At 50.7% G+C, this 15,729-nt stretch overlaps 1 protein-coding gene across 3 annotated transcripts in view; it reads left to right on the forward strand.

Annotated features, from left to right (window-relative positions):
- Nucleotides 1-833: 833 nt before the first annotated feature.
- The window catches only part of MOCS1 (molybdenum cofactor synthesis 1), a 37,108-nt gene continuing 22,212 nt past the window's right edge, over nucleotides 834-15,729 (forward strand). For all 3 annotated transcript variants that reach the window (XM_049653333.1, XM_049653334.1, XM_049653335.1), the window contains exons 1-3: nucleotides 834-1,037; nucleotides 8,440-8,566; nucleotides 9,967-10,134. In XM_049653333.1, coding sequence (XP_049509290.1) covers nucleotides 915-1,037; nucleotides 8,440-8,566; nucleotides 9,967-10,134 — 418 coding nt within the window. In that variant the 5' untranslated portion in view covers nucleotides 834-914. The remainder of the gene's footprint in view (nucleotides 1,038-8,439; nucleotides 8,567-9,966; nucleotides 10,135-15,729) is intronic.

Genomic DNA, 15,729 nt, shown 5'->3' on the forward strand with positions numbered 1-15,729 from the left:
TTTTCTTTTTTTTTTTTTTTTTTTTTTTTTTTAACAGAGAGGCCAAGATTGTTAATGTCGTTTGGGGGCACAACTGGAAAAGTGTATCTTTAAAGAGAGCAGACTGGGGTGCCTGGGTGGCTCAGTCGGTTGGGCGTCCGACTTCAGCTCAGGTCATGATCTCAGGGTCCGTGAGTTCGAGCCCCACGTCGGGCTCTGGGCTGATGGCTCAGAGCCTGGAGCCTGCTTCCGATTCTGTGTCTCCCTCTCTCTCTGACCCTCCCCCGTTCATGCTCTGTCTCTCTCTGTCTCAAAAATAAATAAACATTAAAAAAAAATTAAAAAAAAAAATAGAGCAGACCAGCCTTCAACCAGGGCCTAGACTACATTCAAGGGACTGAGATAAGTCATAAATCATAAATGTGCAGGGTCAGATCTTGTTTTTATATAAAATATTATTTTGTTCATCATGGAATTTTTTTTTAGCATTGATTCTTTTAAAAAAATACTGCATTAAATACTATTTATCTCGATAACTTACTTTTTTGGCATATGCTTAAATTTTGTGCCCAAGGCAATGCTTCATTCATCTGGCCCTAGTCCTGCCCTGCCTACAGCAGTTTGTGCTAGTCACACCACCGCTTAGGTCCTGGACTGGCTGGCGCAGGCCAAGAAGCCTGTAGAAAGACCCGGGGAACTTCTGCTGACTTTGAACTAGCGCTTTCCAAGCCCTAGAAGGCTTGCAGAGGCCAGGAAAGGTGCGCAGAAGTGGACTACAACTCCCAGGAGGCCGCGCGGTGCGGCGCCCTCGGCCGATTGGCTGCGTGGGCCCCGCCCCCGCTCCGCCCCTGCCTCGAGGACCCCGGCAGCAAGCCCAGGGCTAGTGCTCTCTGAAGCCTACTACCCAGTGGAGACTCGCCCGGCCGACAGGCTTCATGGCGGCGAGGCCGGTGTCCCGGATGCTGCAGCGGGTGCTGAGGTCCAGCGTCCGGAGCTGCAGCTCGGGGGCTCCAGTGACGCAGCACCGCCCGGGGGAGCCCTCCCAAACTGCGGTGGAGGTGAGCCCGCCCGCATCCACACCTTCCCCACGGAGGGCGCCCCGGCCAGCTGTCCCTTAGCCCGAGAAACACCCAGGCTGGGCCCCAGAGGCCGCTTCTGGGAGGGACCCCCTCAACGCTTAATTGGGGGTGGGGAGAGGAGCGGAGGAATGCTCTCTGAACTGCCTAGTCTCACCGGCTACCCCAGGGTGGGGGCGCTCCTTGGGGTGCTGTTTAACCACCTCCCTGCCCATCTAGCCATGGAACCCCCTTCCAGGTAAGCCTGAGATGAGGGAGCAGGCAGTTAGGGCTCTGCGTCCAGTGAGTTGTTATGAGTGCCCTTCTCAGCCCTGCCTCACCCACCCTGTTTTTTGAACGTTTTGCTCGCTTCCCCTCAGTGGGGGTTGTCTGCGTGCGCTCAGGTGTTCTTGTGTGACACCCTGCTTCATAGTGTGACACTGGCTAAAAATGTCACCTTGGTGCCACCAGTAGTCAGTTGTCACTTCTGTAGTCACAGGGCTCTGTGACTTGTCCTTCACTGACTCTTTCAGTTTCATCCTCCTGTCCCTTAGGAGGGCTCAGCCTCGTTCTGGAGCAGAATGGAGCGAGATCCTCTTCCAGGCTGAGAATCCCAGTTTTCCTTAAGGTTTGGGAGCGGCCCCTGCAGTCATTCACATCACCCCACAGAATGATTCATGTCCTAACAAGTTTTAAGTTCGGTGTTATTTTGCCCATGTGCTCGGGGAATACTTTGGAGAGAAGCAGGTCTTTTTCATTTGGTGAAACCTCTTTTCTGGACTCATCCAGTCATTCTTTTCCCATCCCCTAGCGGGAGGCTTCATGTCCTGGGAATAATCAGCTCGTGTCCCTCCACACCACTGCCCCTGTGGCTTAATGAGGGGGAGCGCCCCAGCCTAACTTGCTTTCCCCCAAGTCTGACCCCCTCCTGAAATCCTCAAATAATCAGGGCTCCTTGCTGGGAAGTGAAGTTTTTCAGTATCCTTGAACTCCCAGCTTCCCTGAGGGAAGAAGAGGAAAGCAAAGATTGCTGAGAAACCTTTAAAGAATTCAGGAAAAGGGAAGTTTCTTCTCCTTCCTGCCCTTAATTTCCTTGGTGCCCCTCAGAAGAGGACCCATGCTAAGTGACTTCATACTTGGTCTCTTTTAGTCCTCTCAGTAAGCCATGTGAGGTCAGGAGTTTGCATTTTCAGGTGAGGGCTCCCTGAAGTTAACTTCCCTGGAGTCACAGAGCTGAAACATAAGGGGGCAGGAACTCAGACTCTAGCACCTGTGCCCTTGCCTCTTCCTTGCAGGGAGGGGAGGGTGAGAGGCTCTCCCGCCCTTTCCTTTACCCTATAAGGGGAGGTAGAATTAGCAGGTTAAGAACACGGACTCTGGAGCAGAATGCCAGGGCTGGAAGGAATCCCAGCCCTACCCCTTAGTAGGTATCTGGACTTCAGCAGGTCCTTTTACCTCTCAGTGTCTCAGCCTTATCATTTGTAAAATGGGAATAAGGGTCTACTTCATAGGGTGGTTATAGTTAAAAAAGTTAATATGTGTACTTAGAACAAAGCCTGACACACCTAAGTGTTGGTTTGGTACGTATTTGTTGTAATTATTGTTAACCTTGCTGCCATTGGCTCTTGCTGTGTCCCATTAGTCCCCTCCCACTGGACACTCAGGGTGGCCATTCTGTCCACTACTTGGTCGTAGACCTCCTATGCTGGACATTCCCCACTAGGGTTATCCTCAGCAGGCAGGTCGCTCCTCAAATGTTGGGTGCTCCCCCGCCTTTCTGCATGGTGCTTAACCCAGTACTCTGCAGGCAGTAGAGTCAGATATTTTTGGCTGTTTGAAACCCAGCTAGTGAGGGGACATGTGGAATAGTAGAACACTGGACAGGGAGCCCCAGGTTTTCACCTTCACTCTGCCTCCAATTTCACTTGGCTTCTGGGGCTGTCCTTTCCCCTCTCTACACATCTTTAAAACCAGAGCATTGGGGCACCTGGGTGGCTCAGGCAGTTAAGCATCCGACTCTTGATTTCGGGTCAGGCCATGATCTCACAGTCATGGGACTGAGCCCATGTCGGGCTCTGCACTGACAGCGTGGAGCCTGCTTGGGATTCTCTCTCTGTGTCTCTCTCTAAATAAATAAATAAACATTAAAAAAAAAAAAAGAACAAAAACAGAGGGTTGGAGCAGCCCATCTTTATGCAGTGGGGAAGGCACAGAATGTCTTTAAGAAAATCTCAGAGGTGAGGCAAGTCTGGAGATACATACCATCAGCCTATTCACAGAGCTTACCAGTTGGCAAGAGTAGGAGTGGGGCATTGGGAATCCCTGTTCCTGCGTCCCTTCCTGCAGGGCACCTTTCCCTGTACCCTGACAGGTGCTGGGAAAGACAGAGGGAAAGGCCACTGAGTGCTGTCTGTGTGCCAGGATGTGGGTGTGAGAGAGGGGTGAGGTGTGCAGTGGGAGCTGGCTGGGAGGACAGCAGAAAGTGGGCCTTCATCTTAGTCCCAGGACAGTCAATTGAACAGCATCTACAGGTGGAAAGGGGAGATGGTGGAGTGTGGGTAAAGTGGGCAGGTGGGTAGGGGAGACACAGCTACCTGCTGTCCTGATTGGGGTGGCCCGGATCACCTTCTCTACAGGGCTTACCCTGGCCTGGAAGCACTCCACCCCTCTTTCTTCCTCCCAGGCTCCTTGCAGACGTTGGGGCCACAGGGAGCTCGCCTCAGGTCCTGGGCCTGCTGCCTTGGGGCAGAAGCAGGGCAGAGGGTGAAGTAAGGCAGAGGCACCCCGCTTTTCAGAGGGTCAAAAAAGACCAAATGTTGGAGAGGGTGTTGTGCAGGAAGGAAGTGGGTGTAGGAGAAGATAGAAGGGGACAGCAGGGCCTGGGGCAGTGGCACACGAAGGGAAAGAACTTTAAGGGGTTATCTTGAGTTCCAGTCTTTCCTTCGGAAACTTTGTTTCAATGAAGTGCGACTATCTGAGTCAGGAGCCATAGGTGTAAAATCCTCACACTTAAGGGGGAGATGGAGGGAGGGGGGAGGATCCAGACCTGGGACTAGGCACCTTGCTAGGTCTTCTTGCTTTTTGGTTTTGGTTTGGGGTTGGGTTTGTTTTTTTGTTTGTTTGTTTCTTTGTTTTTTGTGGGTTTTTTGGTTTTTTGTTTTTTTTTTAGAAAAAAATTTTTTAAGTTTATTTTGGGAGAGACAGAGACAGTGTGAGTGGGGGAGGGGCAGAGAGAGGGAGCCAGAGAATCCCAAGCAGGCTCCGTACTACTGTCAGCACAGAGCCCTACTGGGGCTCGAACCCACAAAACCGTGAGATCATGACCTGAGCCAAAACCGAGAATTGGATGCTTAACTGACTGAGCCCCTCCCAGATGCCCCTAGGTTTTCTTGTTTAATAGAGATTAATTTTGAGACACCCCTAGTATGGATCATCCCAAATAGCGGGGATCCCAAATCAGCACCACTGATATTTGAGTTCTTTTTCTCCTGAATAACCCTGCATATTATATTCTAGAGCTATTTGGGGTCTGGCCTTTATCATTCAAACCAAATGCCCAAAGTTAGTGACTACCTCGAGGGCAGCCTCTGTCCCTTAACTAACTCCTTTGTACCATCCTTCTCCACCCCACCCCACCCCAATCTGCAGTGGGTAGGTGGACAAGATAGAACTGGTAGCCTATGGCAGGCTGCCTGGTGCGTGGTCACCTGCACTTGTATCCGTGGTCCTGGAGGAGCCTAGACCCCACTTGCCTTGCTTTGGATGATGTAACAACAGGTCTGAAACCCCAGCTTTGGCCCATCTGCCATTAAGTAGGGTGGACCCTTCAGGACCAGGGAAGCTGACAAGAGCAAGAAAACTAGTCACAGCACACACAGCTGGTGCTTTTCCACAAATATTTGTTTCATAGGTCAATATATGTAAGTAGGAATTATATTAAGAAAATGGTAGCGATCACTTATTGAATACCTGCTGTGTGCCAGGAACTCCTGCAACTGAGTTAGTTAGAATTATTTTGCACCCTTGATGGGAGAGGAAAGTAACGCCAAAAGAATTTCGGTGATTTGCTCTATGGCTCGTTGGTAATAAAGCCAGTCTTGTAATTCAGGTTTATCTACTCCCAGAGCCTCTGCTCAGAACCAGCAAGTATCCCTGGATTAAAATAGCTCTCCATCCTGGTGTTGCTGGGCCAGTGGTTCTCAGCCAAGCTACAGAGCAAAGAGCTGACACATGAAAAAAAATGAAAAGCCAGGGCCCCATCTCGGAGCAATTGAGTCAGGATCTTTGGAGTGGGGCTCTGGCATCCGTGTTCCTTAAAAGCACTCCTGGCTGTTTAGATGTGCAGAGTTGAGAGCCGCTGTACTTGGCAAAAACCATTTTGACAGTAGAGACCAGCCTGGAAATCAATGACCCCAGCGTGACCAGCTTCGCATACACCACCTTTCTCTTCTGATTAAGCACCAGCCTATTTGTTCATCGACACAGTGGCTTACTGTATAGACGCTGGGATACTGAATCAGGCAGGAGGGCTTCCCACACTGGGGAAGCAACCTGGTCCAGGCTGGGGTCCTGAGAATATGAGCAGCTAAGGGCCTTCTGCTCCTTCTCACTTGTCCTGGGGGAGAGGCATCACTGTCCGCCCTGCCCGGTAATGCCCTCTGGATCCAGGGCTCCTCTGACTGGTGCTGATGTTTTTTCCTCCAGGGGGTTTAAAGGAAAGGGAAAAACAGAAGATTGAAAGTAGGACATGCAGTGTTGGAGGAGAGAAGAGGCAGGGATGAGGCTTGTTAACATCAAAGAAAAGAGTTTGCAAGCCTGGCTGGGTGAGAGACTGGGGGGGGGGGGGGGGGGGGGGTGGTACTGGCAGTACAGAGTCTGAATGAATCTAGATAAAGTCACCCCAGGTCTCAGCAGTGAAATCTGGCTGCCCCTCCCAGGGCCACAACAGAGTGCCTGATTCCATTCTCCACTGCTCCTTGACTCTGCTTGCTCCCCAGTTTCCGCTGAGTCACACTCCTTGGTCCTCTCACTCGCTTCCCAATTCCTTTCCTCACCCAGCCACCAACCCCCAATATGTTAAGATTAGGGTGAGGGCGACTAGGGAGGGGGTGGCTTCTGGGTTGAAGAACAGATTTCTGAATTGCAAATAGCTGTTGATGAAGAATTGGGTGCCAAACTTCCAGGCATCTGATCTCTTGGACTCAAGGCCTCTGGGGCTCTTGACTTTGTAGTGGCCTCTGCTCCACCCCCAAGGCTACTGGTGGAAAGGCAGGTGAGTAGGAAGTGAGTAGGTGAACAGGAAGGTAGGAAGTCTTGTTAGGATTGTAGCAGACAGCAGTTCAGAGAAGTGACTATTGCTTGCTTGTCATGGGACCATGAGCAGGGTTTCTTGGAGGATGGGCGGCGGGGGGGTGGGGGGGGAGTGGGGAGGGTGGGGGGAGAGACACTGGCCTTGGGGTGGGCAGAGTGAGGTCACTTTTACAGACCCAGGAATATCCTGGAAGCACCCTCGCATACTTTCACTCAGGTGTAAGTATGTGAGTCAGTGGTCCTTGACCTTCTGTCTCCTGAATTGGTGGCCCTTGACCCTGGCTATATGTTAGAACCACCTAGAGAGACTAAAAACAAGTGCTCAGAGATCCAAATTCAGTTGGTCTCCAGTGGAAGTTTTTTCTTAAGCTGCCAGGTGGTTCTAATGTGCAGCCAGGGCCCAGAAGGTCACTGAAGTAAATGTTCCTTCTTGCTGGATGCAGGCGAATGGTTACTCTGGGCCTCAGGGGGGCCTGAGGCCTTCTGCTGTCTTAGGTTACAAGATCGTGATAATCCTAGGCATTTATCTGTCAGCTACCTGACCCCGCCTCCCTTCGCTTACCTGAGCACATAGCTGTGTTCTTATTTTACAACTGGAAAAACAGGCTTGGAGAAGTTAGGGAGCTTTCTCAGGGTGTCAGGTCACGCCTGGCCCAGAAACCAGGGGTGCTTGCTCCCCAGTGCAGATCCCTGTCCATAGACCTCATGAACGACCACCAGGGTCACGATTTCCTTGTTGTAAAGATTCTAAAGAAAGGACTTTTCCCTACCCTGTGCACCGTCCTGTGTGCCTTCCCAGATTCGCCCTTTGCACTCAGAGGGAAGAATTGAGAACTTAGACTCAAACGACCTGGATTTGAATCCTGGGCCTGCCAATGCTGTTCTTGAACTCCATCCCAGCTTCAGTTGTAGTAATCCCTTGTGGGGGTAGGTGTGGGAATTGAGCAGAGAGAGTTCTTTGGACACTTTGAGATCATTTGTAAATGTTCCTTCTATGGAGCAGCTATCTCATCAGCATCTGTCATGACCTAAGGTTGTGCTTTCAACGCAGGAGATAAGACCAAATCAGGCTTGGGAAAAGAGTGAGGTTGGCTGCCTCCTTTCTCTCTCCAGGAGGATTTGGGCCTTGCAGGGAGCATCTAGCAATCTCCTCCCTCTTAGTTCCGAGCCAGTGGGTGCATAGTGGTTCCTCCCAGCAGTGGGTGGGGTAGAGGATGAAGACTGGAGTAATCTCTGCAGGGGGTTAGTGGGTGATCATCCCAGCCCCTCCATTGTGCCTTCCTAGAGGCTGGTGGCCTCATTGCTTCTGCAGGCCTCCTTGGTTGTGCTGTCTTTGCCCCAAAAGCCTTCTGCATGAGGGGAGACCTCCCCTCTCCAGCTGTCTGTAGTCCTCAGCTGCTCCCGGTAGCTTGGCCTGTTGGGCCCTCCTGGGCAGTGGCAAGGCCCCAGGGAGCCCAGCCGACAGGGGAGTGGTTATGGAGAAGCAACTCGTGTGACACCCACCCCTCAGAGTTAATGAGTTTGCTTTGAGCTCCTTCTGTCTCCCATTGCAGAGGTAAGGAATAGGAGGTCTGGGTTGGAGAAGTGGCTCCCCATGTCCCAGGCGGTGCAGTGGCAGCAGCCCAGGCCACCATCCCTCCTGGTTCCCCACCTCTTCTCCTCCGTTCTGGACATGCTTGCCAGTTGGCATAGTTGCCGGATACTGAGTGACTCATTCTCTCCCACTGGCTTGTCCAGGAAATACTGGGGATGTTTGTTCCTGGACAGGCCTCCTTTGAAGGAGGGCATGGGCTGTAAGGTGGTGACAGGGAGAGAAAGGGGGCAGGGCAGCTTTGTCCCTATAGAGTTCCCGTGCCCTAGGGCTGAGTTGGAGCCTGGGGGACAGGTCCTTCCCTGCAGGCCTGTTTCCCAATCTGTGAGTGAGGGGGAGAAACCCCACGCCCCCAGGACTGCAGAACCCACACAAGATGTCAGAGATGAGGGTGGGGGAAGGAATGGCTGATGGGAGGGGGGCTTCTGTCCCCAGGCGGGCTCTCCTCTCCGCTCTCCCCTAGCCAGGTCAGAGGCCCACATTTCCTCTGGTCGGGCATTGCAGGAGCTGTCCAGACGGAGACAGTTCCTGAGAGAGCACGCGGCCCCCTTCTCCGCCTTCCTCACTGACAGCTTCGGCCGGCAACACAGCTACCTGCGAATCTCCCTCACCGAGAAGTGCAACCTCAGATGTGAGTCATCTTCCTGGGCTCCTGTCCCCTGCTGAGGCAGCTTCTGGACTCTCCCCAGGCCCAAGAATCCTCCTCAACCCTCCCCATTCCTCTTACCAGCCTCTCCGCCCACCCTCCTTCCCTGCTTGCCAGGTGGGGTTGCGGGACAAGATGGGGGTCGGGTCAAGGTTGAGTTTTATGATCCTGAGAGCTGGCTTCTATTTGGGACTGGACTTGAGAACAGAATTATAATTGAGATTGGACCTAAATCTCACTCTTCAGGACTCTTTCCCCTTCCCTCCTGTTTCACATGGTTCCTGAAGTTCAGGATGTGGCCAGGGGCAGGCGTGGGGCTCCTGGACACCATAAACACGTGAGGTACACAGCAGTGCCCATGGCCAGCACTGCCAGCTATAGAGACACCCCAGTCCCATGACAGAAGTTGTCTGGGGCCAGGCGGATACACAGAGTATTCATTTCATAATTGTTTGTGGAGTGCTCTGGGGGTGTGGCCAATGCTGGGGGGACTTCCAAAGTTTGTTTGTCCTTCCCTCCCTCTCTCCCCCCTCCTGCTTTCCATGGTAGCTCCCAATAACAATGTTTTTATGTCATGGCCCAATAAATACATGTGTATACGTGTATAGTAAACGTTTAACCAAACAATACTCACTGCATGCAGTCCTGATGTTCTGATATTCTTTACCTGTTCTATCTTAAAAGACCAATTCTGGACCCTTCACTGATTTGACTAAATGATTCTGTGACAGCTCTTGACCCAATCCTTGACAAAACTCCCACAGGAGCTGATGGTAGGGGATGATTCACCCTTACCTGCCCCTGCTACCTCACCCTGAACAAGTAGTACCTCAGTTTTCCAACCTGTGTAATGGGGCTGATAACCTGAAATAGATAAGCTGGATATGCGAATGCCTGTCACTGTAGAGGAGAGTGACTTCTAACAGGTCAGAGAGTACCTCCCAGCCTGTTTCACCTCGTGACCCAAACATGAAGGGGTAACTGACCAACCAGATGAAATGAAAGAGGGTGAACAGCACCAGAAGGAATGGGCCCAGGGCCCTGGCCTTCCAGGCAGACCCTGCTCAGCCACCTCACGCACTGCGAGAATCATCATCCTGTCGTCCCCCACTTCAGGCCGGGCTCTGCTCTCTGCCTGCTTCATCCTCTTTAATCCATACCCTCAGCTTCTCCTCTGAGGGAAGAGGGGGTGTTGACATGTTACAGATAAGAAACATGAGGCCCAGAGAGAGTCTGTAGGGTCTGTACTAGCTCATATTTGGCAAGGTTGCTCCTCACCATCCAGGAGTGACTTCTGGCCTGGTCATGGAGTGGGGGTCTGGAGGCACCATGGGCCCAACCTCTGTGGTCACATCCTACCTCCACATCCCCTCCGTTCCCCTCAGGTCAGTACTGCATGCCTGAGGAGGGCGTCCCACTGACCCCCAAGGCTGACCTGCTGACCACAGAGGAGATCCTGACCCTTGCCCGGCTCTTTGTGAAAGAAGGCGTAGACAAGATCCGGCTTACTGGGGGAGAGCCGCTCATTCGGCCGGATGTGGTGGACATTGTGGGTGAGTTTTTCCAAAGCTGTGACCACTTCTTGCAACGCTTGCCTCATCTTGCTGGACTTCAGTATTCATGATCGGCAGCTGACATCCGTTCAAAGCATAATGCTCACTTAGCCCTACCACCTTCTGAGATGGCTACCTTTATGATTCCTATTTTCTTAGAAAATGAGGCACAGAAGTCCAGGCACAGAAGTCCAGTATTTGCTCAGTGTTACCAAGTGGGTAAGTGCCAGAACCCAGTGACTTGCTGTCACATTTAGACTGAAGTCCTCACCAGGGCCCTGAGGCCCATGTGGTCTGGCTCCGGCTGACCTCTGAGACTTCTTGCTCACCCCTCGGCCTCTATTCCCACCACTGGGCCTTTGTCCTTGCTCTTTTTTGGGAGCACAGCGTTCACTGCTTGCCTCATTCAGGTCTCTGCTCACATAGGATCTCCTTGGAGAGGACTCCTTGACCACTGTCTCTAAAGTATGTCCCCACATACACACCCCAGCTACCCTCTGTCCCAGAAGTCAGTAAGCTAGAGCCCACAGGCCTAATCTGGGCTACCGCCTGTTTATGTATGGCCTGCAGGCTGAGAGGGGGGTTTTATATTTGAGTGCTTGAAAAAAAGTCAAAAGCAGAATAGCGTTTTGTGACACATGGAAATTACATGAAATCATAAATTCACTGTTTGTTAATAAAGTTTTATTGGAACATAGCTGCTCATTTACATATCTCCCAGGGCTGCTTTTGCAGAGCTGAATAGGTGCTACAGAAGACCAGGTGGCCAGCAAAGCCAGAAATATTTACTGTCAGGCCTTTTGCAGAAAAAGTGTGGCAACACCTACTCGATCCCCTCATCCTACCTTATTTTTCCTTCTCAGCATTTGTCTCATCCAGTGTTATGTTACTTGGTTGTCTGTTTATGTCTCCTTTGTATTGGCTCACCCTCCCTTTAACCGACATGAGAGCTCTCAGGGAACTGAGGCAGGTTTTATGCCTAGCACCTGGGAACGTGCCTGACATGTAGCTGGTGCTGGCCGGTGCTTATTGGTTTGGAGTATGATCTCTGAAGTAGGACATACCTGCGTTGGCTGTGCCTCTTACTAGCAGCATAGCTTTGGGCAGCTTGTAAAATCCATTCGAAGCCTCCGGGCGGGGATGAGGTTGACCTGAGGAGGAAGCCAGCAGGAAATGCCCAGCACGTGGCAAGTACTCTGAAAGGGGTCACACTGGAGGCCCTCTTGCCATGTGCTACTTCTAAGCCCCGGCATCAGGCAGAGAGAGATCTTTGCTTATGTGCTTCTAGATGACCAAATCAGAGGAAAATAAGGTTCTGTGTTCTTGATTGCTGCACCCCCACTCTTGCTGCTCTGGATCGGGTCTCCCAGGCCTCCGTTCTCTGCCTTATTCACTGGTTCCGTGACTGTTCTCTGGAGCCTTATGTTCCCGATACTGTGCTGGGGGCACAAAGGTGAATGAACTGCAGGCCCTGCCACTGAGGACCCACAACCCGTTGGTGGAAACAGCCACTGGGGCCAACTTTCCGAGAAGGACAGAGCAAGGGGAGCCCAGGAGTTGTGGAAGCCCAAAGGAGGTGCCCCTGTCAGCCTTTTCTTCCCTCCTTCCCCATGGCCAGTTGACTTCAGCCTGTACTGGTCACGTGACCTGGGATCCTGCCATCATTCCTCTGCTGGATGAGCTGGCCCAGGGGAGCTGACCCCCTGTTCCAGGTGGCTCCTCAGAGCTGAAAACAGACTGGGTTCCAGGAAAGGACTGAACCTGCTGAACCCAGCTGACTGCCAGGCCCAGCCCCCTCATTCGGGCCACATCATCTGCCCTCTGGCATGGGTTCCATCTTAAACCCCTGTGTTCCGTGCCAGGGCCTGTGGGAGAGCAGAGGGGGTGGGGATCCCTGCGGGTTGGAGAGGGATGACTGAGTACAGACATGGGGACACAGGTCCTTCCATGGAAGCCGCTGACCTGCGTGGAGGGAAGAATGGAAGCCAGGAAAGTTGAAAGCCCTGCTCCCACTCTGCCACTGCCCAGCCTTGTGAACTCATGCAGATTCCTTCCCCACCCTGGGCCTCAGTGTCCTTATCTGTGCACTGACCACTTCAGGGGTCTTTCCTGCTGTAATGGCCCGTGGTTATTGGTCCTGCATGGGGTGGGTAAGAGTTGATCAGCACATGGACGCTAGGTAGGACAAGGCCCTGGCTGCAGTGCCCTGCTGAGGAGGATTTACCTCCCACCCCCAAGGGTATGGGTGGCCAGGGAAAGACAGCTCTCTCCTTACCCCCCACAGTGCTCCAAAATATGGCAGCTGCAAGGCCTCGGATTGCTCTGGTGCTGCACTTGGTAACACTTTGACATCTCTCAGCCAAGCTCCTTCGGTCTTCCCCAGAGGTACTTCCTCAGAGCACTGGGTGCTGGTGGGGAAGCAGGGCTGCGGGAGGGGAGGGAATAGCAATCAGAGCAGGGTTGCTCACCAACACTTGTCCCCACGCTACCAGGCGAGAATATCAAGGGGCGCAGAGTGAAAGTGGTCGCGGGTTTGTCAGAGCCTGCTGCTGTCCTGACCACTTCGGACCCCTGCCCTGGGCCTGGTGCTGCAGAACTCCCCATGGGGAGACCGCCCAGCCCGCTCCGGCTCCCCATTTGCGATTGCCGTGATCCCCTGGTGCCAGCCCCGGACTGCCGGGTACTTCTCCCACCCAGCTTGTGTGGGAACGAGTTCCGCACGCTTTCTTCGCAGCTGAGCTGTTGTGAGCAGTACTGCCCAACAGAACTTCTCCAGATGGTGCAAGTGGTATATATCAATCAGAGTTGTGAGATGCGGTAGCTAGTACTCACACGGAGCCTTGGGCCCTTGGTGTGAAGCTCTTGTGACTCAGAAACTGAATTGGTAACTTTATTACACTTTAAGTAGTTGAAATAGCCACACGTGGCCAGCAGCTACCATGTCAAAGTGAAGGTTTGGAATTTTTGTATCTATCATTCCCTATCTCATTTTGTTTTCAGTTTGTTTAGTTATTTAGGACAGAGAGAGAGAATGCGTGCATGAGCAGGGGAGGGGCGGAGAGAGAGGAAGAATCTCAAGCAGGCTCCGCGCAGCCTGACACAGGGCTTGATCATGAACCTCAAGATCATGACCTGAGCCCAAAGCAAGAGTCAGACGCCCATCCAGCTGAGCCACCAGGCATCCCACCTAAATGAGATACAGTGTTTTTGGACTTTATAAGGATCCTGCAGATCATGTCTTTCAGGTCACACTGTTTCAGTGCAAACCACACTTCATACACATCATCCTGAGTTGCCGTTTGTTCCTATTCTCTGCTGTTCCATTGTGTGAATATAGCACACTTTATCCGGTTAGTAAGCATTTGGGCTGTCTCCAGGGTTTTGGTGTTCTAAACAGTGCTACTTAAAATATTTTTATTCTCGTTCACGCGTCCCGGTATGCATTTCCTGTAGGAGTGGGATTGCAGCCTTGTAGAATGGGTAAATGGTTAACTTTGGAAAGCAATTTGTTCTTACCTTTCAAAGTAATTATATGCCAGTTTCCTCTCGACCTAAGAGAGCCTTTTGAACCACATCCTCCTCGGCACTCAGTGTGCCTATTCTGGATTTTTGCCAGTTGGATGAGGATGAAATGGTATTTTATTTGGTCTCCGTTTGTATTTCCCTGTTTAAGAATGAGGTCAGGCATCTCTTCATATGTTTATCAGCCAAAAATATCTTTTGTGTAATACCACATCTTGTCTTCTGCCCATATTTCTGTCTGGTTGTTTGTTCTTTTCATATTGGTTTGGTAAAAGTTCATTACATATGTTGCAAATGTCTTCTTCCAGCTTGAAAAAATAAGCAACATTTTTTGTGTGACAATTCTGTTGATCAATCGAGGTTCCTAAATGGATCCGTTTTGTCCTTTATGGTTAGCGCTTTTTTTAGGTCTTTTTTTTTTTTTTTTTTTTTTTTTTTTTTAACGTTTATTTTTGAGACAGAGAGAGACAGAGCATGAACGGGGCAGGGGCAGAGAGAGAGAGGGAGGCACAGAATCGGAAGCAGGCTCCAGGCTCCGAGCCATCAGCCCAGAGCCCGACGCGGGGCTCGAACTCGCGGACCGCGAGATCGTGACCTGAGCTGAAGTCGGACACTTAACTGACTGAGCCACCCAGGCGCCCCTAGGTCTTTTTAATAAAACACCTTGACCGAGGTCAGAAAAATTATACCTTTGTTTCCACTAAAACAGTTGAAGTTTTGTCTTTTGCATTTAAGTCCTAAGTTCATCTGTGGTTGATTTTTGGGAAACCAATTTCGTTTTTTTTCCATATGATAACCGTTCTCTCTAGTTCTTTTTTGTTGAAGCCTCTGCTTCCTCTATAAATCTAGCATGTGCGTCCTGGTGTGTTTTGGGTGCTGTTCTGTTGGTTAGGATCTCTGCCTTTATGCCAATATCATACAGTCTTAATCACTGTAGCTTCTTAATGCATCCATTATCTGGTAGAGAAAGTTCTTTTCTTTTTTTTTTTTTTTTTTTTTTCTGCAGCAGTGCTTCAGCTATGCTTCTGTCCGTGGAAATTTTAGAATCAGCTTAGCAAATAATTCCATGGAGAATTCTGTTGGGATTTTTTTTTCCTTTTTTTGTGTGTGAAAATACACATAACATAAAATGTAGTATCATAACCATTTTTAAGTGGACAGTTCAATGGCATTAAGTACATTCACACTGTTCTGCACCATCCCCACCATTCATCTCCAGAACTCTTTTCATCTTGTAAGTCTGAAACTTGGTATCCATTAAACAATAACTCTCCCTTCTCCACTCCTCTCCGCCCTTGGCAACCACCATTATACTTTGTCTTTATGATCCGGGCTACCCTAAGAACTTCATTTAAGTGGGATCATGCCGTATTTGTCTTTTTGTGTGTCTGACTTATTTCATTCAGCATAACGCCCCTCAAGGTTCATCCGTGTTATAGCATCTTTCAGAATTTCTTTTTATTTTAGAGAATGAGGGAGTTGGGAGAGGGGCAGAGGGGGAGAGATGGCGGGGGGAGAGAGAATCTTAAGCAGGCTCCATGCTCAACACGGAGCCCGATGTGGGGCTCGATCCCACAACCCTGAGATCATGACCTGAGCCAAAACCAAGAGTCGGATGTTCAATTGACTGAGCTACCCAGGCACCCTGCAGAATTTCTTTTTAAAGTTGAATAATATTTCACATATGTTATATACTATGTTTTGGTAATCCATTCATTGGTCAACTTGGTTTGTTTCCACCGTAATGCTGCTATGAACGTGGGTGTAGAAATATCTCTTTGAAACTCTGCTTTTAATAAGATAGTGGAGGTGGAATTGCTGGGTCATATGGTAATTCTATATTTTTTAATGTTTGTATTTATTTATTTTAAGAGAGAGAGCGTGAGTGTGTGCAGAGGGAGGGGCAAAGACAGCAGGAGAGAGAATCCCAAGCAGGCTCTGCCCTGTCAGCGCAGAACCTCACATGGGGCTTGATTCCATGAATCGTGAGATCGTGATCTGAACTGAAATCAAGAGTCAGAAACTCAACCAACTGAGCCACCCAGGCATCCTGGTAATTATATTTTTAATTTT

This window comes from Panthera uncia (assembly GCF_023721935.1).
Source record: "Panthera uncia isolate 11264 chromosome B2 unlocalized genomic scaffold, Puncia_PCG_1.0 HiC_scaffold_24, whole genome shotgun sequence".
NCBI lineage: Eukaryota > Metazoa > Chordata > Mammalia > Carnivora > Felidae > Panthera > Panthera uncia.